Source organism: Zonotrichia albicollis, chromosome 36 (genome assembly GCF_047830755.1).
Source record: "Zonotrichia albicollis isolate bZonAlb1 chromosome 36, bZonAlb1.hap1, whole genome shotgun sequence".
NCBI lineage: Eukaryota > Metazoa > Chordata > Aves > Passeriformes > Passerellidae > Zonotrichia > Zonotrichia albicollis.
The window spans coordinates 1,727,860-1,755,311 of NC_133854.1; the positions used below are offsets into that span (position 1 = coordinate 1,727,860).

Below are 27,452 nucleotides of genomic sequence, written 5' to 3' on the forward strand. Positions count from 1 at the left end.
CAAACCACTTCCGGGACTACAGCTCCCATCATGCTCCGCGGAGAATGTCTGGCGCTATTCCAGCCAGCATTTCATCTCCTATTGTGCCCCGTGCCCCACTGAGAGCCATTGCAGCTGTGCCTAGAACTCCCATGATGCTCCGCAGCCCCATTTAACTGTATGATACCCGCGCCTACAACTCCCATCACCCCCCGCACCCCAGAGAGCCCCATCAGAGCCCTCCAAGGGCTCGCCTAGACCCTGAAGGGCCCCGAATTCCCCTTCCCTGACCTCCAAGGGCCCCCCTGGACCCCCAAGTGCTGCCCCAGACCCCGAACTGTCCCTCAGAATCCCTGAGTGCCCCTCCAAGTGCCCACCCGGCTCCCCTAAGTGTCCTCCAAACCCTCAAGTTCTTTCTGAATTCCCTCCCCAGACCCAAAACTGCCCCAAATGTATTCCAGAAATGTCTCCAGGGACCCCAGAGTTCCCCCCTTGACCCTGTGTGAGAAACCAATAAAAAATTATAGACGTGTTAAATTATTAACAAAAAGAAGGAGAAATCAATAACTGATAGTTGTCAATTAATTAGTTAAGGGAATATGTTACTTATGTGGTAAATAGGTGTGATTCGTGCTGATAAAAATTGAAATAGTAAACAATATTTATACAGTAACTGATATCTGGAAATAATAAAAGAAGGTAAAAATAGTAATGCCAAAGAGGAGAGGGAAAGGGGGGGCTCCACACCCCCCCCCCACCTTTCCCAGCAGATGTTCTCAAGGACCACAGGAAAGAAGCTGAAGATATAGTTGCTAAAAATGACCAAGAACCTGCTTCAGTCCCAGAAAATGTTAATTATAAGGGATTTATTGCCTTGATATGTAGATGCAGTGATACGTTAGTCTTGGTTTACATTTTAATGGCTTGATGCGCATGTGTAACCCAAAGGTGAATTAAAGGACAACGAAGAAGACTACAGGGCCTTCATCAGTGACGACCCCCAAAGACTTGTCCGACCACCAAACCGAGTGGTGGCACATGCGTGATAAGGGTGGTAATGAAGGCAGAGACAGAAAAGTGACGAACCGAAAATCGGGGGAGATGGCATTGACACATGGCATATAAGGGGTGATTTTCACTTGGCAAGCTTGTATGTGAAGTGACAAGGGTCATTGAACTCTGCCCTTCGTACCCCGCGGTATCTCTTGCTTATGCGCTATTATTTGAACCAAATTATCCCTTATTTTAATTGAATTATATTGTATCCAATTTTATATTTTTTATCTTATCTATTCAATTAAAATTGTTACTACTTTTAAGATTATTTGGCCTTTTTATGATGGGATAATTGGGCAAACATAGCACTTAAAACCAATGAGGAAGAATTCTTTTGGTTGCTAAAAATGTATTTAGTTTTCATATAAATTTAGAAACTGGGTAATAAAAATATTGAATAATATTATTATAAACAAGAAAAATATACCTAGAATTTTAGTAAATATTATATTTTTATTTTCAAGTAAAATGCATATTTTTTTTTATGTTTTGGGATGTCAGTCCCAGGTGGGCGATGTCAGACATTGTGAGGCTGGGGGTGAGGAGCAGCTTGGCCAAACAGGCTCAGCCGGCAAGGGGCTCATTCTTCTCCGTGCCCAGACCTCCTAAGGAGACATTCAGCATCAAAATCACCTGGGGAATGCTTCTATCCCCTCTTCTCTGAAATGAAAAGTAGAAATATATTCGCTTGACTAAAACCAAAAGTCATGATGTACACTTTGGAATCTCCCTCCTGAAGAGAACTCCAAACTGATCCCAATCACTGCAGAAGCCCTGGAGACTGGAAGACAATGGAAGGGAGACAAAGAGCTCCTGAGGGCTTTCTGTATTTTAATCAGCCCCACGCTGGATTTGGGGCAGGGAGTGCCAAAGGCTGCCCAGGGCCTGGTGAGAGCAGATCCTTGAGGCCAGGATTGCAGGGAGCCCAAGGCTCTGAGCAGGGAACTGCAATGATGAGCCAAGCCTGGGCTGGTTGGGGGAAGCAGAAAGGCCAAGCCCTGAGCCCAGCCTGGGACAGCAGGGCCTGTCCCTCACGGCTGCCTCGGGGCTCTTGGTGGGCCAGGGGGATGTGAGGGCCAGCAAGGACAAATGGCATCAACCTGCAGCCCCTGCCAGCCTCCCCAGGGAGGCCGAGGGAGAACCAGAGTGCAGCCCCTGCCAGGAAAGTTCCTCCTGTGGGGCCTCCAGAGGCACTGCCCGAGCCCAGGGCACAAAGGCCTGGGAGCCTGTGGCCCTGACAGCCCTGCCCAGCCCTTGGCCATCTGTCCTGCAGGCTGTGCCCCCTGGGCGTGCTGCTTCTCTGCCCTGGCTGGCTGCACTCGCCCATCTCGCTGTGCCCCAGCATTTCTCACCCAGCGTTTCTGTGCCCTCCCTGGGCTCCCTGCACCCAGCGCTGCCGGCTCCTGGCACACAGAGCCCGGCCATGGCCCAGCCTCACGCTGCCACACCTCCAGCACCAACATTCTGCCCTGCGAGGGACTTTGCTTTCTCCTCAGCTCCAGGCTGAACCTTCCAAGCTGCACTTGGGGGAGGTTTCCTGCAATTCCCACTGCCAAGGAAAGCTCTGTCTCCTGCTGGTCACAAACAGAGAAGGGCTGGTGGGAGGTGTGGTGGTCAGAGGCTGTTGGGGCACAGTGACCATGAAATTATTGACTTTTTTAATAATCTGTGAAAGGAGAGGCATCAACAAATCTTATGCACTGCACCAATAAGAGCAGACTTTGGCCTATTGACGATGTAAATTTGGAAAATACCAAATCTGATACCGATATTTTAAAGGGAAACAGCCCTTAAAAACAAAGGGTTCCAGGAAGGATGAACGCACTTCAAGAAAGAAATCTTGAAAAAGAAGGAACAGCCTGTTCCTCTGGGTCAAAAAGTGAGCTACCCAGGAAAATTACTGGCCTGGCTGGACATGGAACTTTTTCCAGGAACTCAAGGGAAAAAAGAGGGTGCATCATCATTGCACAGAGCAGCAGGCAATTAAGGAAGTGTTTAGGATGTTGTTAGGTCATGCATGTCCCAGATTGCAAGGCAAGATGGATTCTATTTGCCATCTGTATGGCAGTGGTCAAGTGGGCAGTTTTCCTTATCTCTTCCACAACCACTACTCCCTCTGGGGAGACATCTGCTGATAATGGGCTATTGAATGTCACTGCATGGCTGATAAGAACTACAGCATCCCATTGGGAGATGCTCTGCCCAGAGCGAGGAGCCAAGCATTCCTACCTGGATATAATCTTGAGTTTCTGGAACACCAGAATAGCTTCTCCACTGGATTTCCCAGAGGAACAGCAGCTGCCTCTTCCAGTGGATCTTCAGAGGAAGACTACAGCATTCTACAGGATCCCTGCTCCAGCAGAACCACCCCTGACACTCCAGGAGGGCTGCAGCCACAATTCCAATTGGACAGCTACCAACACCCTGACCCACAGGGTGTCAGGTTGTGTTCTGACTCTGTCAGTGTTGTTTTGGTTTACTGCATTGTTTTATTTCATAATTTTTTTTACTTTCCTAATAAGGAACTGTTATTCCTACTCCCATATTTTTGCCGGAGAGCCCAGTTATATTCAAATTGATAACAATTTGGAGGGAAGGAGTTTACATTTTCCATTTCAGGGGAGGCTCCTGCCTTCCTTAGAGGACACCTGACTTTCCAAACCAAGACAATGCAGAAAGAAAATTAAAGAGAGCTGAAAGCGTAATAACCACTGGGTACTTCTTTGAAGGATATTAAAAATATTTTTATTAATGCATTAATGGCAAAAGGAGGGGTAAGGACAACCTCCATTCCATTTTGGGGGGATATGCTTACTAAAGATGAGGAAAAGGCTGAGGTATTTAACCCCTTCTTTGCCTCAGTTTTCAAGAATAAGACAGGTTGTCCTCAAGACAAGTGTTCTCCTGAGCTGGTGGATGGGCACAGGGAGCAGAACAGCCCCCTGTAATCCAGGAAGAAGCAGCTGGGGACATGCTAAGCCACTCAGATGCTCACAGATGTCTCTGGGAGCAGATGGGATCCATCCCAGGGGGATGAGGGAGCTGTAGATGAGCTCCCCAAGCTGCTCTCCATCATTTACCATCAGTGCTGGCTCAGCAGGGAGGTCCCAGAGCACTGGAGGTGCCAGTGTGAGCCCACCCCCAAGCAGGGCTGGAAGGAGGAGCTGGGGAACTCCAGGCCTGTCAGCCTGACCTGAGTGCCCAGCAAGGTTATGGAACAGATCACCTTGAGTGCCATCCCAGGGCACCCACTGGATGGTCGAGGGATCAGAGCCAGCCAGCGTGGATTTCAATATCTGCATTGATGATCTGCATGAGGGGACTGAGTCCAGCATCAGCAAATTTGCAGATGACACCACACTGGGTGTGAGTGTGGATCTGCTGGAGGGTAGGAGGGCTCTGCAGAGGGACCTGGACAGGCTGCATCCAGAGCCCAAATCCAACAAGTTGAGGTTGAACAAGACCAAGTGCCAGGTCCTGCACTTTGGCCACAACAAACCCTGCAGTGCTACAGGCTGGGGACAGAGTGGCTGGAGAGCAGCCAGGCAGAAAGGGACCTGCAGGGACTGATGGACAGCAGGCAGGACATGAGGCAGCAGTGTGCCCAGGTGGCCAAGAAGGCCAATGGCTCCTGGCCTGGATCAGGCATGGTGTGGCCAGCAGGAGCAGGGCAGGGATTCTTCCCCTGCACTCAGCACTGGTGAGGCCCCATCTCGAGTGCTGCGACCAGTTCTGGGCCCCCAATTTAGGAAGGCCATGGAGGGGCTGGAGCGTGTCCAGAGAAGAGCAAAAAGGCTGGTGAGGGGTTTGGAAAAGAAGTTTGGTTGAAAGCACAAGACAGAGCTGCGATTTTATAATCTGGACGCTCAGGGCAGACAATATGGCATTAGGGTGCAGGTTAGAATTGGTGAACTCAAAGGTTTGTCCCAATAAACCTGAATGGTTTCCCTGCCGTGCCCAAGCCCTTGCTGGCCCCAGGGGCTGATGGCATTTGTGCTCCCTCAGGTTCATGTCCCCACACCAACAGCATGGGGGTGCTCCCCCTGCTCTGTGCAATGCAAACAGGGGCTGCTGAGCCAGTGCTGCTGTGTCTGTGCCTGCAAGGACGGGGCACCTGTGTGAGCTGGGGGAGAGGCCAGGGCTGCAGAGGGGGGATGTTGTTGACAGCTCCATGAGGATGGTCTGGGACTCTGCCCTGGGCTGTGCAGTGCACTGGGGGTGGATCAGCCCCTGCTCTGCTGCTCCTTCCCGTCTACCCCAGGGTCCTTGCAGAGCCCCAGCCATGCTGTTTGCCCCCAGCCCACCCACAGCCAGCCTGGGGCTGCTCACAGGGGTTTTCTGTGCTGAGCATTGGCCTGGGTGTGTTCTTGAGAGAGCCTGGGCAAGGAGCCTGGAGCCCCCAGGCCCTGGCCTGAGGCGTCAGCACTGCCCCAGCAGTGCCCATGGCCTGTCCCTGCTGCAGCCCCGGCACTGCCACCCCCAGGGCTGTGCCCGGCCCCGAGAGCACTCAGGCCCTGCAGCAACACCAGGGCCACCAGGGCAGCGGGGCAGGGCCACGGCAGCAGCACTGGCAACACCAAGTGCTGCTGCTGCTGGGCACAGCTGCTGTGCCAGCCCTGATCTGCCCCCAGCTCTGCACACAGACATTGCTGCTGCAGCTCCAGAAAAGGCAACAAAAGGGCATCACTGAAGAAAACTTTGCTGCAAGATCCTTTAGTTCCTTCAAAGTCACGAGGCACACAGACCCTCATTGACACAGTCTGTGGCCATGGGGAAGGTGGAGAGAAACAAAATGAGAAATGGTGCAAGGAATGGCTTTTCTTTGTGGAAATTATGAACACCTAAAACGAAGGGAAAAATACCACCACAACCAAACCAACAAGAAGTATAAAGATGACTTTTATTACAAGTGATTGGCAGAAATTGGCCAGCAGTTTAATGTTCCTGAAACCATCCAGTCATCAGTCTCCACACTGCAGCCTTGAGCTCCTGGTTCCTCAGGCTGTAGATCAGGGGATTCAGGGCTGGAGGCACTACTGAGTACAGAACTGATAGGGCCAGATCCAAGGATGGGGAGGACATGGAGGGGGGCTTCAGGTGAGCAAATGTGCCAGTGCTGAGGAACAGGGAGAGCACAGCCAGGTGAGGGAGGCAGGTGGAAAAGGCTTTGTGCTGTCCTTGCTCAGAGGGGATCCTCAGCACAGCCCTGAAGATCTGCACATAGGAGAAAACAATGAACACAAAACAACCAATTGTTACAAAGATGGAAAACACAAGAGGCCCTAATTCCCTGAGCTTTGAGTGTGAGCAGGAAAGTTTGAGAATGGCGGGGATTTCACAGAAGAACTGGCCCAGGGCATTGCCATGGCACAGGGGTAGGGAAAATATATTGGCTGTGTGCAGAAGAGCGTTGAGAAAGGCAGTGGCCCAGGTAGCTGCTGCCATGTGGGCACAAGCTCTGCTGCCCAGGAGGGTCCCGTAGTGCAGGGGTTTGCAGATGGACACGTAGCGGTCATAGCACATGATGGTCAGGAGAAAATACTCTGCTCCCATGAAGAAGATCAGCAGAAAAACCTGTGTAGCACATCCAGTGTAGGAGATGTCCCTGGTGTCCCAGAGGGAATTGTGCATGGCTTTGGGGACAGTGGTGCAGATGGAGCCCAGGTCGCTGAGGGCCAGGTTGAGCAGGAAGAAGAACATGGGCGTGTGCAGGTGCTGGCTGCAGGCTATGGTGCTGATGATGAGGCCGTTGCCCAGGAGGGCAGCCAGGGAGATGCCCAGCAAGAGGCAGAAGTGCAGGATCTGCAGCTGCCGCGTGTCTGTCAATGCCAGCAGGAGGAAGTGCCTGATGGAGCTGCTGTTGGACATTTGCTGGGGCTGCACATGGGGACCTGCTCATGGATAAAGGACAGTGAGAAGTCAGGAGAGGCTGCTTGAAGCCAAACCTGGGCCATTCCCTGTAGACAGTCCCTACTGCTGGGACTCACTCAACCTTCTTCCTGCTGTGGGGAAACCTTTGGCTGCAGTCAGAGCACAATCACACTCCTGGGTCAGCCTGGGATAAATCAAACTCTGCCCAGAGCAGAGGATCCCTGAATGTCTCACCCTCTCTAAAGATCTCTGGGCAAGGTCTCAGCCCCCCCTTGTTCCAAGGACACTCACGGCTCCCTGGGCAAACCCAACAGCATTTCCTCAGCTGTGGCAGCTCTGCCCTTCCTCGTGGGACATTCAGGGAACTCCCAGAGGCTCTGGCACAGATTTGCACCCAGGAGGGCAGCTCAGAGCTTGGAAGGGCACAGCAAGGAGATCCCTGGCTGTGCCCATGATGGGATCTCAGGGAGGGGGCTCAGCTCATTCCCCTTTCCCATGGACTGCTTTGCCCATAGCCCCACTGGTGCCAGGGAAGCTTGGACACCCCATTCCCATGGACAGCCCTGCCTGGCAGGAATGCCAAGGGCAGAGCCTGACTCAGCTGCTGCAAATGCCAGAGCCTCCCTGAGAGCAGCAGATAACAGTGACAATATCAGGGCAGGGCAGAATCGAGAGATGATGTTGTGGTGCTGTGCCTGGGAGGGCAGGGCAGAGACAGCCGGGCACTCAGGACAGTGTTCCTGTGCCCACCTGTGCCTGGCACCTCCCACAATCCAACCGTGCCCTCATCCTGCCCCCAGCACTGCTCTCTTCAGCCGCCTCTCCTTCCCTGAGCATCTCCCTGGGCCTGGACATTCCCTCCTGAGAGGAGCCTTGTCCCTGCCAGCGCTCACAGAGCCCATCCCAGCCTGTGTGCCCTGGCCGGGGCCCTACAGAAACCTGCCTGTGTGCAGGGCCCTGGCTGGGGCAGGCTCTGTGTGCAGCTGGGCAAGGGCAGCTCAGGAGAGCCCTGCTGGGCCCTGCAGAGGTGATGCTGCTGCTGTCTAGGGCTGAGGAGTGGCTGAGGGCCCTTTGGGAGGCTCCCAGCAGAGAGACTGGCCACCCAAAGTTGCAGTTCTGGAGTCCCTGTAAATGTTCAAACATTCCTTTGATGATACTGTGTGTCCCTTTCAACTCAGAATGTTCTGTGATTCTGGGATTACAATTTCTGTTCTGCTTCTCGCATCCCTCTGCTGTCTGTAACCCAAAGAGGAAAAAAAAAACCAAAAAACCCTTGCAACAGTGTTAGAACAGTAAAGTAACAACCAGACATGTATTGGAAGCTTCCAGGTGTCCCAGTGGGGATGGGGCACACCCAGCTCCTGATTTCAACAATTTATTAAGGTTGATTAATTAGGATATTTAACAGGAACATCCAAAAGGAGATTCAGTTTCCCTAGTTACCCACCCCTGGGTCAACCCATTGGAGTAGGTCCAAAGGCTTCTTTGCCTTCACTTTTTATAATGACTGCTCATATTCTGCTCATTCTCAAAACCCAAAATGCTCCTATACGTCCAGTTCCTAGAAGGCTATATAGTATTTCAGGACTATATAAAAGAATAGGACTATACAGCATTTTAGGAATATATTTAGACAGTCAGGTTATTAAGAGAAAGGTAGGGAAACATACCAGATTTAATTCAGGATTAAAGCTATATAAGAATATAATAGTGGTTTAATAGAGTTAAGAGGTTATTAGAGTTAAGTAAGGATTACAGTATTGTAACTATATGGTAGTAATTTAGAGAGCTATGAATATATAAAATGTAAAAAATACAAAAATCTTTTTGTCATCACCCCAACATTCCCATCCTTCTCCAAGTAGGAAATTGAAAACACTTTCAGGGAAGCTCCTGATCTTTCCAGACGTACCTTCTTTGGGAAGTGTCCTCCAGAGCTGTGCTCAGGCTGGTCTGGAGCTGGGAGCAGCCCTGCCCCACTCAGCCCCTCTCAGCAGCAGCCCCTGCCCTGCTCAGGGTGGCTCCTTCCCCCCACAGCTTCTCCCCAGCGCTGGGAGCAGCTCCCTGGGCCGGCTGAGAGCTGTCCCTGGCAGGCAGCAGAGTCCCTGCCCCAGCACAGCGCCCTGGGCTGCAGGACCCTGCTCTGCAGGCCAGACCTGGGCACCCCTGGCTGCAGCCCCAGGTGCTCAGCCCTGCAGCAGAGCCTGGCAACAGGAGCTGCCTTGGGCTGTGCCTGGGCTGGGGCAGCAGGGAAAGCCAGCCCTGCCCTAGGGCCACAGCCCTGCCCTGGAGCAGCTCTGAGAATCCTCCTGAAAGGTCCTCAAAACTGTGGGATGTGCCAGCTCCAGGAGATCCCTGCAGGAACTGCAGCTTCTCTTCCCACAGCCAGGGAATGACTGTTTCAAACCTGGGCTGATTTCTGCTCTAGTGAGCCCCGAGTGAGCTCTGCTCTGTGCTCCCAGCCCAGGCTGAGTTTAACCCCTCTGTGCCTCTGTGCTGTGCCCGGGGTGGCTGCAGGCAGAGCCCCAGCCCTGCTGGGCTGTGCACAGGGGCTGCTCCTGGCCAGAGCTGTCTCTCTGCAGCGCTGCCCTTGCCAGGAGCTGCCTCTGTGCCAGGAGCATCTCTGCAGGTTTTTCAAAGGACTTTGGGTTTGGCTTTTGTCTTGGAGTCTCTGAGAGGTTTGTGCAATCATGGCCTCCAATTATCTGCTGTAATTAGTCCCTGGAGAGGCTTTCTCAGTAACAACACTCAGTGGGGCTCATTAATACTTCAGGATACTTCAGTTATTTTAAGGTACTTGGTGTTTCCCTTTTGATACAGACTCTGTGAGAGCTTTGTGCAATCATGGCCCCAATTTTCTGCTTTAACGAGTCCCTTGAGAGCTTTGTACTGACACTTAGTAATGCTCATTAATACTGTGAGATACTCAAGGTTTTTAAGGTACTTTGGATTTTCCTTTCCACATTGAGTCTCTGAGAGGATTTCATGCCATCCTAGCCTCCAGGTCTCTCCTCCAAGGAGTCCATGAGGAGCCTGTGTTGGGGATGGACCTCAGAGGGACCCATTCATGCCTCAAGAAACTTTGGGGTTTTCTTCTGACTTTGACTCCTGGAAAGGTTTGTGCAATCTCCTCTCAGGCCCTGAAGTTCCAGGCTCAGCTCCAAATGCACCACAGGGCTCATTATGATCAAGCACATCCTGACAAACTGTGGTTTTGCTTTGAATTCCCTCAATCGTAGTGCAGTTCACTAAGAAGTTCTTTTTCTATTGTTACAGAGAAATATGTTAAATAGCTTCTAATAAATCCACATTCCTGTTTGAAGGGTGTATGGTTCTCTTTAGAGAAGAAATGATAGCAGCATTCTGTGACTGATAGGCCCAGGGGCTTTCCTAAGGAGGTCTGGAATGCTCTGAGAAGCTGTGTCTTGAGATCTGACCCAGTGTGGAGAGCCTTGCTCGACTTTTCCAAACCCCATCTTGTCTATCCTCACTCACCTGGGGTCGGCTAAGCTTGGAGAACTGGCTGCGCTCAGGCAAAGAGGGGGTTTTCTTCTTTTATTTTAGTAATCTGAAACTCCTAAGCTCCCTGTTGAAAACAGACACCCTCCTCAAGTGTGTGCCAAGACCAAGCTGCCACCAAGACCACTCCAGACCTGCCCTAGGCCAGCTGTGAGGGTGTGTGGAGGCCCAGAGGCCTACCATCAGTGTCTCATTCCCCCAGACATGGAGGACTGGTTCCAGATAAGAGAAATAGGCTTTCAGGTTAAGGGTGAGATGGTTTCTTCTCCCATAGATCTTTGCAGACACATGCTGATTTATGTTATGTTATGTTATGTTATGTTATGTTATGTTATGTTATGTTACCCTGTTGGCCTATTGGCCTAATTATCCTAGTTCAACTCCTATTGCCCACGTTTGTTTAACCTTAGAATGTTCTTCTTTCTCTGTCCCTCCATTGGCCTTAGTTTGCGGCATTCGTCCACCCTTGTTTCCCAGGTTCGCTGACCTGACCTCTGACCCCTCCTCTGCACCATATTCCCCCATATCCATTGTACCCTGACCCTCAGCTCTGCCCTCAGTACTCCATATAAGACCCTGTTCCCTCAGCCTACACCCTGTCTTCATCCCGGGGCTGTGTTCAGCTGTGTAGCCTGTTCCTGTACCAATAAACCCAGTTTGCTGGAGAAAATATAAAGACCCATCCTGCCTATTCTGTCAGCTTTCTAAGGTAGCAGTGAGCTTTGGGCTCGTGAGTGCTGGATGCTCCAAGGACCTCAGTAGAGCCATGATGCTACACCTGGCACCCGAACAGGGACCAGATTCATTGAGGTCCCTGTGAGCATCTCCAGCAGTGATCCTGCCAGCCAGATGTCACTGGAAGCTGTTCCCCTTTCAGGTCAGCCACAACCCTGAAGTGAGACTAGAATTTTACCAAATCTCACTGAAGTGGAAGTTGGCCATCCCTTCAACATCTGTGGGACCAACTTCACTGACAGCCCCACAAGCCCACTTTGGCTGAAGATCGTGCCTGTGAGCCTGAGTGAGTGACTGAGTAGCAGAGAGCTGCCAGGGGTTCGGGCTTTTGATTTTCTGTTCCTGTGGGTGGGAATTCCCTCTTCCATTGGGGGCAGCTATGGGAAATACTCAGTCCCAAGCTGAAAAGGATGTTTTTGTAAAGTTTTGGAGACCTTTAAATTTAGAGGGAAGTTCATTTTCTGAGGGGAGTTTGAAAGGTATTGTTCACTGGTAGTTTACAGATTTTCCTGATATCTCTGTTGATTCTATCAGTCATCATTTTGGGATGCTCTTGGGGAAAAGCTTTATATTTTACAAACACAAGGCGTTTGAAAAGGTGGGAAATTTTATCCATTATTTCATTCAATTTATGGGATCGTTTCACGAGTTCATGGTTCCACCCCTTTGTCCTGGTTTATTCAACCTGGCCCCCAGGTTCTCCAACCCACGTTCCCTTAGAACAGGATGGGAGATAGAGCCCATCCTTTGGCACAGACAAGCCATCTGCTGCCTGCCATCTCGCCTCCTTTCCTGTCTTCTCCTCAGAGTGGTCGTGGTTGTGCCACCCTGAGATATTCCCTTGCCCTTCATCCATTAGTCCTAGTCCTCCTTCCTGTAAATCACAAGATGGTAATACTCTCGTGAGAGAGATCGCCATTTTAGATTCCCTCCCACCTTCATCCCCATTTCCTGCCTTTGCTCCAGGTGCCTCCCCTGCAACGGGTCTCACCTTGACACCAAGTTCTGCCCCTGTGTCGGGTCCCTCCCCTGTCACTGGAAAGCTCCTCCCCAATGTGGGCTCCACCTCTCCACTTCCGGGCCCCTTCTCCAGTCCAGCCTCTTCCTGTTCCCACGTCACCGGAACCAGACATGGGGTCAACAAGAAGGAAGCTATTTTGGCTACCAAAGGCCTTTGACACTGGGCATTGTCAGTCGGCAGAAAGGCCCACGTCTCTGCCAGCAGACCTGCTTCCTCTACAGAGGAAGAGAGCGATAGCTTATCTAAGAGTGAGGATGAGCCCAAGGATTCTTGGCAGAGGACACGGAGAAAAGCCACAAAGGAGGGGGACTGGGAGGTGGTCTCCAAGATTCAGGTAGCATCTGTGCAGTATAAGTGAGGGCCAAGGCCTAAGTGGGAATCTTTTTCCCACAGGGAAATGAAGGATTTAGTAAAGGCTGCAAAGGATTATGGGAGGGGTTCTCCCTATTTTAACAATTTGCTGAATGCACCATGTACTGCCCACACAATAGTACCATAAAATTTAAAACAGTGTATGAAAATTATATTGTCACCTGCCAAGTTTATTTTGTGGAAAGGACTTTGGATAAATAAACCTAATGAATTATGAAAAGGTTATGTTAAGGAAGAAGGGCAACAACACCTCACAATGGACCACATTACCAGGGAAGGAGACTATACTAGACTTCAATATCAGGATGAAGTCCCCTCAGAGTCAATACTGGAAGATCTCAAAGGTGCTGCACGGTCCGCCCTCCTCCAAACACCTGATGCTTCTACACCCCACATTGCCATTGCCAACATTCACCAGGGCCTGGACAAGAGCTTGATCAAGTTTGTAGATCGCCTTATGAAAGCATTGGAAAAACAGGTAGAGAATCAAAAGGTCCAGGATTAATTTATTAGCAAATTAGCTTTCTGTAATGCCAGTATGGACTGCAGAAAGGTTCTGCACAGCCTCACCCTTGACCCTCAGCTGACCATCGCTCAGATGGTTGATGCTTGCATTTGCCAAGCGGTCTCAGACCATGACTCCAGCCTAGCCAAGGCCAGCAGCCAGGGTGCAATGGTTGCAGCAAACGTGCTTCCCCACAATACAGAATGTAATAAAGGCAGTGGAAACTGTTATAACTGCGGGAAAACTGGACATATAGCAAAAAACTGTAAATACAAGACTAACAACCGTTCTCATTTTTCACCCAGCCCTCAGTCCCACAGCCATTGCCCAAACTGTTCTTGAAGGCAACAGCACTACGAGCCCTCAGGAAACTCCCAGCAGAGCACAAAATTACCTCAAATATGAAGTTATTCTGTCCCACCCTTCCATCAGTGATAGATGTCCTAGGTGACAATGTAAAGATGTATTCTATTCCAATCCTCAAGAGTTGTTGAAACCAGGAGGGGCATTGTTTTTTCCTTATCTCCTGTAAATGGGCCAATCAATGCCTTGCCATGTGACTCAGAGATAACTCCCTCTGGGAGCCATTTCTGGACCCACCCCATGACTTATAGAATGATTTTAGCTCATTGTGAGATGCTCCGCCCAGGGGGGAGGGGCTAAGCATCCCCAGCTGAATATAATCTGGGGTTTGGGACAGAACAAACTGCCTTTCCACTGGATTTCCCAGGGAGCAGCTGTCATTTCCATTGGATCTTCAGAGGAAGACTACACCCTACTACAGGATCACTGCTCCAACATAACCACATCTGCCACTCCAGGAGGACTGTAGCCACAATTCCAACTGGACTGCTAACAACACCCTGACCAACAGGGTGTCAACTTGTATTCTGACTTTGTCAGTGTTTTTTCTTTTGTATTACTGAATGCATTTTGGGTTTTTTATTTTTTTCTTTTGCTAATAAATTGTAATTCTGACTTGGAGTGTCTCTCTGTTTTTTATTCAAACCAGAAAAAATGGAAAAGCCTGAGCAGATTTCCTGAACAACAAACCCCACTCAGGAACCACCTGCTCAGTCCAGGCTGCCTGGAAGTCACCTTTCTACGAGGGACAGTGTGAGCAGAAATGATCTCTGGGAGCAGAATTCTCTGAGTATTGCAGCTGAATTCTCTGTCCCTGTCCTTTCCTTGGATCTTTCTATTGCAGATGGAAGCTGCTGGTGCCATCCTCACCTTTAACCTTTCTTGAATGCAAACAGATGTTCCCAGCTGTTTTAAGCAGGATTTGCTCAATGTTTCTACAAAACTTTTGTGTTCCTCATGGAGTGAAGGGGCCATTTTGACACTGAGGGGGTGACGTGGAAGCAAGGAGTCAATTGTGACACTGGGGTCCCATGGAACCAAGGGGCCATAGTGACACAGCAGGGCCACGTGGATCCAGTGGTCCATTGTGACACTGTGGATCCAAGGAGACCATGGAGACACCCCCAGAACCTCATGGAACCAAGGAGTCCATGGTGACCCAGCAGGGCTGCCTGGAGCCAATGGTCCATGGTGACACTGCCCATCCAAGGAGTCCATTGTGACACTGTGGAAGCTCATGGAGGGAGGGAGGCCATTGTGACACTGAAGAACTTCATGGCACCAAATATCCATGGTGACACAGCAGGGCATCATGGGAACCAAGGAACCACTGTTGACAGTAGGGAAACTCATGGAAACAGGGGCCATTGTGGCACTGCAGAACCAACAGAGCTGCTGGACCTTGTCCCCTGGCCCTGCACAGCTCCTTGGGAGGCACGGCAGGAGCAGCACCCTGGGAGCCTCAGGAATGCCCCTCTGGGATCCACGGCACACACTCCCAGGGGCTGGAATTGCGTTCCCAGCCAGCAAAAGATGTTCCTCCCCTGGGAGGCAAAGCTCTTAAGAAGGAGCAAAGGCCAAGTGGAGCAAAATCTTACAGTGACATTTCACTGCCAGCCTTCATAACTTCCCCCATGGTTGTTGTAGCTCCTGGAGTGGGAATTAATTCAGGACAGGGTCTTTGGTGGGAGCTGCCCTGGGTCAAGGGAGACACTGAGAGCGAAACAGAGCAGGCAAAGAAAGGCAGGAGAGAAAGGAGGACACAAACACAATCAGCTGAGAAGGTGACACTCTGAAAAACAGAATTGGAACTGATGGAAAATGAATGGGACAGAAACTAATAGTTCTGAAAATTTTATTTACTATCAAAATACATCCCACACACCCAGCCCCCCACAATCCTGATCCCACATCCTCAAATTTGGATGCCACTTCTCCCAGTCTGTATCCAATCCCATCTCAGCCTGGAGGCTGTGGAATTGAGTAATTTTAGCATGGGACTGAGTTTTTTTGAGGTGGGAACAAGGCAATTTATAATGGGATTGAGCCCCTTCAGGGTAAGACTGAGGTGTTTTCAGTGGGACTGGGTCATTTTGAAGTGACAGATCAATCCATCTTGATTTTTGGAGTGCAAAGATAGGGAGAACACTTCCTGAAATCCCCCAAGAACCCACAAATCTTCCAGAATATGTCCCAAAACGATAAATTGCTGCTCAAGTATCTGTTAACTGATGGAACTTTAGACATCTTTGATAAATTTTTCTTTTTAGTCCTATTCCAGGTGTTTTTAAGTGATAAAGAAAAATCAAGAGGAAATTGGAGCTAAACCAAAAGGATAACCAGACAGGTGTCCTCCCAGCCACAGATCACTGAATGTGGGTCAGCAGGGCTTTGCCCAAATGTGGATCCTCCCATGGGGGATGAAACTGGAGTGGTACATGAAGCTCTTCAAGCAGTTGGGGCATTTCCAGGGCTTCCCTTACCAGTGCCTCTGTTGGTGTTTGGTCAAGTGAGAGCTGTGGGTGAAGCTTTTCCCACACTGGGGACACTCGTAGGGCCTCTCCCCAGTGTGGATGCGCCCGTGGGTGACGAGGGTGGAGTTGTCTCTGAATCCCTTCCCGCAGTCGGGGCATTGTAAGGGCCTCTCCTCTGTGTGAATCTGCTGGTGCCGGAAGAGATTGGAGCTGGTGTGAAGCCTCTTCCCACACTGGAGACACTCGTAGGGCCTCTTTCCAGTGTGGATGCTGTGGAGTGTTAGGGATCTGCGTGCGGAAGAAATCGGGCTCTACGGTCAGTCAGGACATCGTCCCCCCCCGCTGCAGTCAGACCTTTGCTCCGTACCTGGCCGCACCCAGCTGGACGTGAGCAGAAGGAAATGACACTGACTGCCCAAGCTATAAAAACGCTTGTGACCCCTCAATAAATGCCATTTGCTGTCCACCACGTTGCTGTCAGGAGCATATGGACCGAGTGACCCTGGGGTTTGGGCCACCATGCCAGACTAAGAACCAGGTCACCACGCCTTGAGAAGGCAACAGGGTCAATGTGCTTTTCTTTCTTATGGGAAAAAAGCACCTTTCACATCCAGGCACCCATGACCAAAGTTGGGAATCCACCTCCAGAAATCCCTATATCCAAGGATTTTTCCCACACAAAAGCTGACAGGAGAGACAGGTCTGGCTGGCCTTGGTTTCTGAAGAGCTGTCTCTCATCTGCCTTTGAAACACTGGGGCTCTGTACTTTCCATCTTAATGAAAAGAACTCTTCTTCCTATCCTGGTGCCCATGGCCAAATCTGAGATTCCACCTCCAAAATTCCCTATATCGAAGGATTTTCCCCACATGAAAGGTGCCAGGAGAGAAAGGTCTGGCTGACTTGGCCTCTCAGGAGCCTTCTCTCTCTGCTTCTGCCCTTGAAACACTTGGGCTCTGTGCTTTCCTTCCTGTGGGAAAAAAACCATCTTAGATATCATAGATATATGCAGAAATGGCCAAAATTGGGATTCCACCTGCAAAATTCCCTATATCCAAGGGCTGCTTTCAGACCGAAGCTGCCAGGACAGAGAGCTCTGGCTGGCCTTGGCCTCTGATGGCCGCCTTTCATCTGGCCCTGAAACACCAGTGTTCCGTGCTTTCCTTACTATGGAAAAGAACTGTCCTTCTTCTCCAGGCATCAATGTCCAAAACTGGTATTCCACCTCTACAATTCCCTATATCCAGAGAGTGCTCCCAGACAAAATCTGCCAGACCCATCTAATCTGGCTGCCCTTGGCCTCTGATGGCTACCACTCATCTGCCCCTAGAACACTGGGGCTTGGTTGTTTCCTTCCTATGGACACCACTGGGACACAGTGAGGACCTGGTGGAACCATGGAGACCATTGTGACACTTTGAGATACCATGGTGACACCATGGGGCTTCATGGAACCAAGAGACCACCATGGCTCTGTGGGGCCTCGTGGGACCATGGAGACCATTAGGACCCTTCAGGGCCTCGTGTAACCACGGGGCCATTGGGACACCTCAGGGACTCATGGAAGCAACAGAACACTGGGACATTGTGGGGCCTCATAGAACCAGGGGAAAATGGAACAACTCTGGCTGATTTGGCCTCCCAGGGGAGACCTGACAGGTCTGGCAGATCTTGGAATGTCAAGGGCTGCCTCTCATCTGCCCATGAAACACTGGGGCTCCATGCTTTTCTTCCTATGGAAAGAACTGTCTCTCTTTTTAAGAACCCCATGGACAAAATTGGTATTCCCCACTAAAAATTTCCTGTATGCAAGGGTATTCGCAGAAAAAAAACCTGCCAGATCTGCCTGGCCTGGGCTTCTGGTGGTCACGTCTCATCTTCCTTGGAAGCACCAGGGCTCTGTGCCTTCCTTCCTATGGAAAAGAACTGGCCTTGTCCAGGGGCCATGGCAAAAATTGGAATTTGGTTGCCAAAATTCCATCTATCCCGGGATTGCTCCCAGACAAAAGCTGGCCAGATAGACAGCTCTGCCTGGTCTTGGCCTCTGGTGATATTCTAAGACTATGAGCAGAATGTTTTCATCTGAAAACACCTTGGAGAGGGCGGAAATATCTCCCAGACTGGGATTTGCAGGCCTCAAGAACATATTTCATGTATGGAGGCTGATGTGCCAGGGCTCACCTGTGAAGAGACTGAGGATAGAACAGCAGTGGCCTGGAAGGGCTGGAAGGGTGGATTAGGAAACAGTGGAGCTTTTTCTCCATAATGGGAAACAGCCAGATAGAGAAATTATACCACAAATGCAGAAGGGGAGACCAAGACTGGACATGAGGAGATGAAAATTTCCCTCCCAGGGCAGGGCTGTGGTGCAACACATCCCCCAGAAGGAGCCTGGGTCAGCCCCAGGCTTTGTGTGGGCAAGCAGGAGGCAGAGCTGTCAGCAAAGGAAGGGCCCAGCCAGGTGGGGCAGCCGGGGGATGCTGACAGCCTGCAGGGACAGAGGCACAGGGCAGGGACACCGTGGGACAGCCTGGGCTGCACAGGGCACAGGGATGGGCAGCAGCTGCAAGACAGCCCTGCCAGAGCCAACTTGGGCAGCACTTTGGCCATGGCTGCTGGGCCTGGGCCTGAGGCCACGAGGGGACAAGTGACCCTTGCAGGGCTGGGGCCTCATTGCCTCCTTGTCCCTGCTCAGCAGCCTGGCAGGGGCCGCCCCATGCTCCTGCCCCTGGCATTGCACATCCCCACATGCCAGTGCCCATCCCGGGAAGAGCCCTGAGCAAGGAGGGAGGGACAGGATCTGCCTGCCAGGGGCTGGGGCTCAGGCCTTGGCCCTGTGCATTCCTCAAACACATCCAGGTGTGCTCAGCACCAGAGACAACTTTGCCTTGTTTGTCCCTGCCTGTCATCACTGCCTCCAGTGTTCTGCTCTAATTGGAACTGGGGACACTTTTTGAGTTATGTTCCTCAGTGGGACCCATAACAACTTCAGGAAACTTCAGACTTTCAATTTAAGTTTGAGTTCTTGAGAAGTTTTTTTAACACTCTCACAGGGACTGAGTCTGATGTAAACAACACCAAAGCCCCAGAGGCTCATTAAAGTCCTTGTGCTGTGTCTGTGCTGCTGAGTTGGGCTGGGCTCCTGGCACAGAAGCAACTCCTGGCAAACCAAGAAGAGCTTCAAAAAGACATTTCTTCTGAGGAGCAGCTCCTCTCCCAGCCCAGCAGGGCTGGGGCACTGCCTGCAGCCACCCCGGGCACAGCACAGAGGCACAAAGAGCTTCAATCAGGCAGGGCTGGGAAGGTGCTGAGAAGTGCCTGGGGCAGAATCACTGCCAACCCTTGGCACAGGAACCTCTGGCTGCAGGACAATGCAACTGCAGCTCCTGGAGTGATCTCCTAAAGCTGGAACATCCCAATGCCTACAGACCCTGTGAGTACAACTCTGGGTGTTTCTGGTGCAGGGGAGGTGAAATGCTCATGAAGCTTTGACATGCTGAGGAATGCTGGTCAGTCATAAAATATTTCCAATACAAGGATTTCATTAAAAATTAGGACATTTCCAAAGACTTTGTATTCAGTTTCCTAATATTGGAGAATGGCAAGGAGTGGGGGGATTAATATTAATGATTTATTATGAATTATTAATTATGAAATTTTAAAAGTTCCTGAGACATTGGAACTGTTATTTTTGTGTTCTGTAGATTCACAGGAGATCGCTAATGTACTTTCAGCCACTCTGCCCATGAACAGCACCAGCATCCCCTTTGCTAGACCCATCAGGCTCAGTCTGAGCTGTCCTTTCTCCAGACTGCAAACAGAACCTGCCCCCAGCCAGTGCCCTGCAAACAGGCAGGGTGCTGTAGGGCCAAGGAGAGTGCACAGAGATTTGGGGTCTGTGAGTGCTGGCAGGGAGAGATCAGGCACAGGGAAACACCTGCAGGAGGGAAATCTGCAGGAAGCAGAGAGAAGATCAGGCAATGAGAGAAAACAAACCCCAGCAATGCTGTGGCAGGGAGAGTTTAGAGATGCCCACAGGTCCCCTCCAGTGCAGACCCTCCCTCTGAACAAGCCCCCTCCCTCCTGTGCCCCAGCCAAGCCTCTGCCCTCAGGGCCGGGGCTCTAAGGCTTGCAGCCCCTCCTGTGCAGGCAGAGCTGCAGCAGAGCCGTGGGGCAGCTCTGCAGCCCCGGGCCCAGTTCCCTCTGCAGAGCACAGGGCTGGGAGCAGCTGCCCGGCCCTGGGGGCTCTGGAGGGGGCACAGCTGGCTCAGGGTGACGCTGTCCCCAGTCCAGGCTCTGGGCAATGCTGTCAGGGCAGCCAGGGAAGGAGCTGCATCTCCCTCAATCCAATGCCATCATGGGACACTTGGAATCTCCCTGAGATTTCCTTCCAAGCTTTGAGCTTCCCTCCAGGATATAAACCTGTCCTGTAGCATCTCTGTGTTATCTAAAAGCCCCATGGTGAGACGCATAATGTCTATGATGAGAAAATGCTGTTGGGTTGGTGAAATGAGCCCTGTCCAGGGTACAAATGTGGGGCTGAGACCTTGAGAAGGGGATGGACATTTGGTGGACTGTGGGGATCCATCTGCTCTCAGCAATGTCAGGATGGTTTTTAAGGGAAACATGGGAGGGTGATCATCCACTCTCTGGCAAAGGTGAAAGCCTAGACAATCCTGGAACAGGACAGGGTGACAGAAGTCCTCCCCTTCTTCTCCACTCACCACCTTGCCTCCGAGAACTCACTGTTCTCCCTGAGGGCAGCAGAAATGCAGAGAGTTTCTGACATCCAAAAAAAATCAGCAGGGGAGATGAAGAAAAGCTGTAAATAACACTAGTACATTTTAACAGACTTTACCATTCCTGTTCTCTGGCAGTGAGAGGGCAGATGCTGACAGGGCTTTCTGTGTTAACAGAGATTCAAAGAAGAACACCAGGACAGGTCCCGGTGCCCCTCCTATGTCTGCATAGCAAGGCTGAACTATAAAAACCTCTGTGTGTACCTGCCCTGAACCTGAAGTCCCACTCAGGCAGCACCAGCCAGGGCTCCAAATTGGAGCTGAAGAAAAATCTTCTGGAAATTGAAAAGGGTGTCAGAGTGTAACAGGAGCAGGGTCTATGGAAAAAGGCTTTGATTTTGCTGGAAGAGGTTTCTCCTAACTGGTCACTGACTTTTCTCCATGAACAGCTCCCAGTTGCCAGAGACAGCAAATGTCCAACAGCAGCTCCATCAGGCACTTCCTCCTGCTGGCACTGGCAGACACGCGGCAGCTGCAGCTCCTGCACTTCTGCCTCTTGCTGGGCATCTCCCTGGCTGCCCTCCTGGGCAATGGCCTCATCATCATCACCGTGGCCTGTGGCCACCACCTGCACACGCCCATGTTCTTCTTCCTGCTCAACCTGGCCCTCACTGACCTGGGCTCCATCTGCACCACTGTCCCCAAAGCCATGCACAATTCCCTCTGGGACACCAGGAACATCTCCTACAATGGATGTGCTGCTCAGGTGTTTCTGTTTCTCTTCTTCATTGGAACAGAGCTTTCTCTCCTGACCATCATGTGCTACGACCGCTATGTGTCCATCTGCAAACCCCTGCACTACGGGACCCTCCTGGGCAGCAGAGCTTGTGCCCACATGGCAGCAGCTGCCTGGGCCAGTGCCTTTCTCAATGCCCTGCTGCTCATGGCCAATACATTTTCCTTGCCCCTGTGCCATGGCAATGCCCTGGGCCAGTTCTTCTGTGAAATCCCACAGATCCTCAAGCTCTCCTGCTCACACTCCAAACTCAGGGAACTTGGGCCCATTGTGGTTGGTGCCTGTATAACTATTGGTTGTTTTGTATTCATTGTTTTCTCCTATGTGCAGATCTTCAGGGCTGTGCTGAGGATCCCCTCTGAGCAGGGACGGCACAAAGCCTTTTCCACCTGTCTCCCTCACCTGGCCGTGGTCTCCCTCTTTGTCAGCACTGCAGCCTTTGCCTACCTGAAGCCCCCCTCCATGTCCTCCCCATCCCTTGATCTGGCAGTTTCAGTTCTGTACTCTGTAGTGCCCCCAGCCCTGAACCCCCTCATCTACAGCCTGAGGAACCAGGAGCTCAAGGATGCCCTGAGGAAAATGATGACTGGATGATTTCTGAAGTAACCAATTGCCAGTTTCCTTCTGCATAGTTTTTGGAATGGAACTCGTGACAGGTCCAACAGGACTGCCCAGGTCTTTGGTAGTATTCGATGGGGGTTTCTCTCACAAAATTATCCTCAATAAAATTTTTTAATCACCCCCATCAAATTCAGCATCCACCTCTTGAATTTGACCCACAAGCTCTTTAAACCAGGGTTTGTGCTATTGCTACATTTGAAGAAAATAAACTACCTTGCAGTGCCTGTTTTATCTGGGATCCCAGCTCTGTGAGACCATCATGAAGTTAGAGAGGAGAAGGGGAAAAGAGTCCCAGCAGAGCAGCACGGCCAGGGAGCAGCAGGGATTGGTCCTTTCAGAGCTGCTCTGCCCAACTGCACCCTGTCCTTGCCAGCCCTGCTGTGGCTGTAAGGCCAGAGTGCTCTGGCAGCTTGGTCACTGTCCTGCTGCGTGTCCCTGCTGTGGCCACAGGCAGGGCCAGGCCATGGGCACTGCTGGGACACAGCTGGGCTCCAGCACAGCAGCTCCAGCAGCAAAGGGCGTCTCCTGAGAGCAGGGCAGGGAGGCTTTGCTCCCCTCCAGAGCTGCTGTCAGCAATGTGCTCCAGGAATGCCCTGGCACAGCAAAGCCCAGTGCCTGGGGCGGGGTGGAGTGTGCAGGGGGGGCTCACAGCAGTGTCCTGGCACAGCCAGAGCTCCTGGCATGGACCTGATGCAGCAGCAGAGCAGGGCCTGGGCTGTGTCTTTGTTCTGGGACAGCCTGGGAAGGTGGCCCAGGGCAATTGTCCCACACCAGCCCCTGCAACCACCATTGCCAGCACTGGCCTCTCCCCACCTGCAGGAGGTTGTTTGTCCCTGATCAGAGAGACACCAAGTGACCAGGCCAGCAGGCCATGTTTGCTCTGTACTGAGGAGATCTCAGCAGTGCATCGTGTGTGTGAGGGGAGATGAACCCCAGTGAGCACAAACACCATCAGCAGCACCTAGGGGTGGCACAATTCCAGTGGCACAAACAGTGCCTTGAAGCCACTTCACTCTGAGAGTAATGTCCTCTGGGAAACCACCTGGATTGTTTGCTGGGTTGTGGTTAGGACTGCATGGAGAGAAATATCCCAGGCAGGGAGGCTCCAGGGAAAAATGCTCAGGGCAGCCATGGACTGCACAGAGAGACATTGGATAGAGTGAGGGTCTGTGGGGAGAAATCAGAGCTGCCTCCCTTCTGAACCAGCCCGAGGACCTGGACAGGGCTCTGCTGTGTGCTGGGCACTGACCTGGAACTGAGGGATGTGGAAAAGGCCTTTGGTGTCAGGGCTGTTGAGAAGGCTGGGCAGTGTCACTGTGGGCCCTCTCTCAAACCCCTTGGAAAAGCCAGAGCCATCCCAGAGGGTCCTGGGCACTTGGGAAGGGCAGACATGGAACCAGTCTACACACAGGGCAGGGAGGGGGACTGGGAGAGTCACAGCCTGCTCAGGCTCAGCAGGGAAGGGGATGTGGGAAATCCTCCTGCAGCCATTCCAGGCACTGGCAGGACAGGGCAGGGACTGCAGAACCCACGTGGGAGGGAAAAGAAGGGGATGTTGTGTGCCCAGAGTTCAGCCAGGCCTGGGACAGTGTTGAAGAATTTTGCTCAGACATGGCTTGAAGGAAAAAAGGCCATGAAAATATACAGCTGATGGAAAAGTAAAAAGCAGCTGTAAGCAGCTAATTCTCAAGCCTGTTTCCCAGGCACGTTTCTGTAAACAGCAGAGTTCTCAGGCAGTTTTCTCATAACAGGTGAACACTTTATCTTTGGCTGTTTTGGGAAAGTAAAAGTAACAGACATGGAAGTTTTGAGAACCATTCATATCAGGGTGAGAACACAAATCTTGGTTTCAATAACAAACCACAGGTATTGAAAACAAAAGGAGGGGTTGATGTGTGATCTGTGACCAATGATGAGCTCAGGTTTTGCAATATGTATGAGCTTAATTAACACCATTATAAAAGTGTGCATGGTTGATCAATAAATTGGAGTTCAATGCTGATCAATTAGGATGGGTCAACTCCCTTCACTTCAACAGGACAGGGTCTGCTATGGTCTCCTCAGAGCCAGACTGGAGAGAGCTGGGCTGAAGGAGTGGAACATGGGCTGGGTGGGAATTTGGCTGAACAATGAGGGCCAAATGTCATCCACAGAGTCCTCTTGGCAGCCATGCTCTGGTGACATCCCTCAGTGACCAGCCCTTGGCCACCACTGTGGAATATTTACATTGTCTCTACAATGCCATGAAATGTACTTTCAATTCCTTTGTGGATGCTACCAAATTGCAGGGAGTCTGTGACTGAACTCATCTAGTTAATGGTGACTGCAAAATGTAATTGGGCAAGGTGACTGAGTTGGGTAAATTTGTCTTGCCATCAGGTGCCAAGCAAGCTCAAAGAAAGGGTACAGAAAACTTATGTATCAGAAGAAAGACAATTCAATAGGGAAAAACCCAAACCCAACGGAAAAAAAGACCCCAAACCCATTAAAAAAAAACAAAGCAAGATCTACCCACAGCAACACAAAAACCCCACAAACAAACCAACCACAAAAAGCAAAGGCCACTGTCCTGAGGTGACGTTATGATGCTTGTATATCCCCATTCATCTGTTCTGTGCCTTTAAGACTGGCTCTGAAGAGTGGAACTTTTGTTTGGGTTTCTCTTATCAGGGACACAGAGGAAAGCGGTACATAAGGCTGTTTTTTCACTTCCAGCTTCAGCTTGCTGCTTTTGCTTGCTCTCTTTTTCTGCTCTTGCTTCTGCCCTGCTTTCTGCCTCTGCTTATTAGCTAGTTCTAGCTAAGCAGTCCACATTGCTTCCTGGACTGTTTCCCCTCTCCTGTTCCTGTGACCATCTCGAACCTGCTCCGGACTGGCGGCATCGGTGCAGGCACAGGAGGGGGGCGCGGATAAGGAGGTAATGACAGATGCGGGGTCTGGTGTGGCTTACGTGAAAATGACGCCAGAAACGGCAGCTGCTCTGGCCGGCATGATGCAGAAGGCGCGCGCGCAGGGCAAGGCTCGCGGAAACCCTGAGGGGGGAGTCCCAAACCAGCACGGGAACATCAGACACTGGCAGTGAATTAGGGGAGACTACAGGGCCCCGAAAGGGTGCCAGAGAAAGACGTGGGAGACGCGCGGTTGTGACGTCAGACCCGGAAGTAGGGGCACGGAGGTCTGCTCGAATCGCGGAGCTGGCCCAGGTGCCGGCGGGGGGCGGGCTGTGCGCACCGGTGGGAGGCGTGGATACTGCGTCAGAGGAGGAGGAGAGAGAATCGGGAACAGACCAAAGGGAGGGGATTTCAGAGGCGGAACGGGAGGGAGAGAGTGACCTCAGCTCGGGAGAGACGGGGAGCAGCCCTGAAAGCACGCATGCGCGGAGAGCAGAGAGCAGGCGGAGGCGGGCTCATTCCCCTGTGATGTCTCAGGCGAGGAGGGGCTGTGCTCGAGGTTCCACATCCTGGGGCTCCTCCCCCTCTCCAGACCCGGTGCCTTCAATCCAAACCCTTGGAGTTCAAGCCTCTTCCCTCCGAGGCAGGCGTGTACGTATTCTATCTCCATTGTCAGTTGAATCAAAAGCCAGGCAGCCCCTGTCTCAAACAAGTTTGCAAGCACAGAAGCCGGCTGAACCGGGGGCAGTTGAGTTCATGCCGAGCCCGGTGACAGTGCCACCTCGTGGGGAAATGACAGAAGTGCACGACATGCCGGATCTGTTCGGTGGAGCCACAGCGCCGTCTCGTGGCGAGTCTGCAACAATGCAGCGATTTTTTCCAACAATATATAAAAAGAAGAGTACTTCTAAGAAGACAATGATAACACAACAAATGGATTATCCTTCAACTTCGGGATTTTGCAAAGACCATGAAAGCTCAGATGAAGCACCGCAACAAGCAGAAGACTTCATACAGATCACAGCATCGGAAGGTGTCCCGGCATGGATGCTGTCAGCAGCAGAAGCAGCAAAAAGCTTCTTGCATTCATTTGATACAGCAAAAAAGAAATATCAACAGAATCCTCAAGTTTCCTTTTCGGATTTAGGAGCGAGGCCGAAAACCTCAAAGCAAAAAATGAAGTACAACGAACCACCAGGGACCTCTACAACTCCATTATTCATGCAAATTCCAATGGAATCTCCAGAGGAGGAATTTCAACAGCCGGTGAAGACAATGGATTGGAAGCGCATCAAAAAAGCATTGGCAAAAGACAAGCATTTATTTCCAGGTTCAGGAGATTTGACAATGCTGGTGACATATGATGACCAGGGACAGAATCCAAGATGGGAAAGGATGGGTCATGAAACACTCAAAGACTTACGGAAGGCGGCTCAAACTTTTGGACTGGATTCACAACATTCCAAACAGCTATTAAGAGGGACATTCACCACGTACGACCTTACGCCATATGATATCCGAAGCATTGTGGCAATGATTCTCACTGACACACAGAGTCTCGTCTGGGAAAAAAGATGGAGAAAGTATCTTTCAGAGTTGCGAAATAGATATCAAGGTGGGCCAAACGCGAATCTCACATGAGCACAGTTGGCAGGGGATCCTCCGGATGACAACCCAGGGGAACAAGCAGTGCGGCTTCCACGAAGAGTGTTAAATGACATCAAAGAAGCAGCACGAATGGCAATCATGCATATTACACCAACAGGAGCTCCGGATGTTCCATTCTCTTGCATCAGGCAAGGTCCCGCAGAACCATTCATTGTCGTTCATCGATCGACTCACGCAAGCCGTGGATCGAGAGGTGACGATAGAAGAAGCGAAGAGGCCTCTCTTGGAGAGCTTAGCTTTCGGCAATGCCAACCCGGATTGTCAACGGGTCATTAGTGCCATGCCAGGACAGCCATCCTTGGCAGAGATGGTGGAGGCATGCAGCAAGGTGGGGACACCTCAGCATGTCGCATCGATTGTGAAGAACGAATTAAGAGAGGAATGGGAGGAACAGATAAACGGACACTCAGAGGCGCCATCAGAAGACAAGGCGTTGGAAAAGATGCTAGAAAAAATACTTCACCAACAGAATGAGAACACCAACAAAGTTCTTGCAACAACGCAGAAGAAGAGCAATCCCCCAGGAGGACAGTGTTACAAATGTGGGGAGTTTGGACACATGAGAAAGAATTTTCCATGAACACATACACCAGTGCCAGCACAAAAAGCAGAAAGGCCAGTTTGTGCACGGTGTGGAAAAGGAAGGCACTCTGTGAAAGAATGCTATTCTCAGACAGATGTGGAAGGAAATCCGTTACTGCATCTGAGAAACGGGAAAAGGACCGCGGCCGTAAATCGCCAGCGCGCTCAGACACAAGTACTGGCAGTGACACAAGAGCAGACAGGGCAATCATCAGTGAGCGACAAGCAGACGCCCTCAGCAAAACCCTCAGTCGATTCCATA

At 51.3% G+C, this 27,452-nt stretch overlaps 2 protein-coding genes across 2 annotated transcripts; one reads left to right on the top strand and one right to left on the bottom strand.

Moving 5' to 3' along the window:
- Positions 1-1,532: 1,532 nt before the first annotated feature.
- LOC141726591 (olfactory receptor 14A16-like) lies at positions 1,533-6,903 on the bottom strand. The gene is made up of 2 exons (XM_074531544.1): positions 5,987-6,903; positions 1,533-1,584 (listed from the first exon to the last, which is right to left on the bottom strand). The coding sequence occupies exons 1-2, from the start codon at positions 6,901-6,903 to the stop codon at positions 1,533-1,535; spliced, it is 969 nt and encodes a 322-aa protein (XP_074387645.1).
- A 13,801-nt stretch (positions 6,904-20,704) lies between these two features.
- Positions 20,705-22,022, top strand: LOC141726544 (olfactory receptor 14J1-like). The gene is made up of 2 exons (XM_074531469.1): positions 20,705-20,717; positions 21,082-22,022. Exons 1-2 carry the CDS (start codon positions 20,705-20,707, stop codon positions 22,020-22,022), a joined length of 954 nt encoding a protein of 317 aa, XP_074387570.1.
- The last annotated feature ends 5,430 nt before the right edge of the window (positions 22,023-27,452 follow it).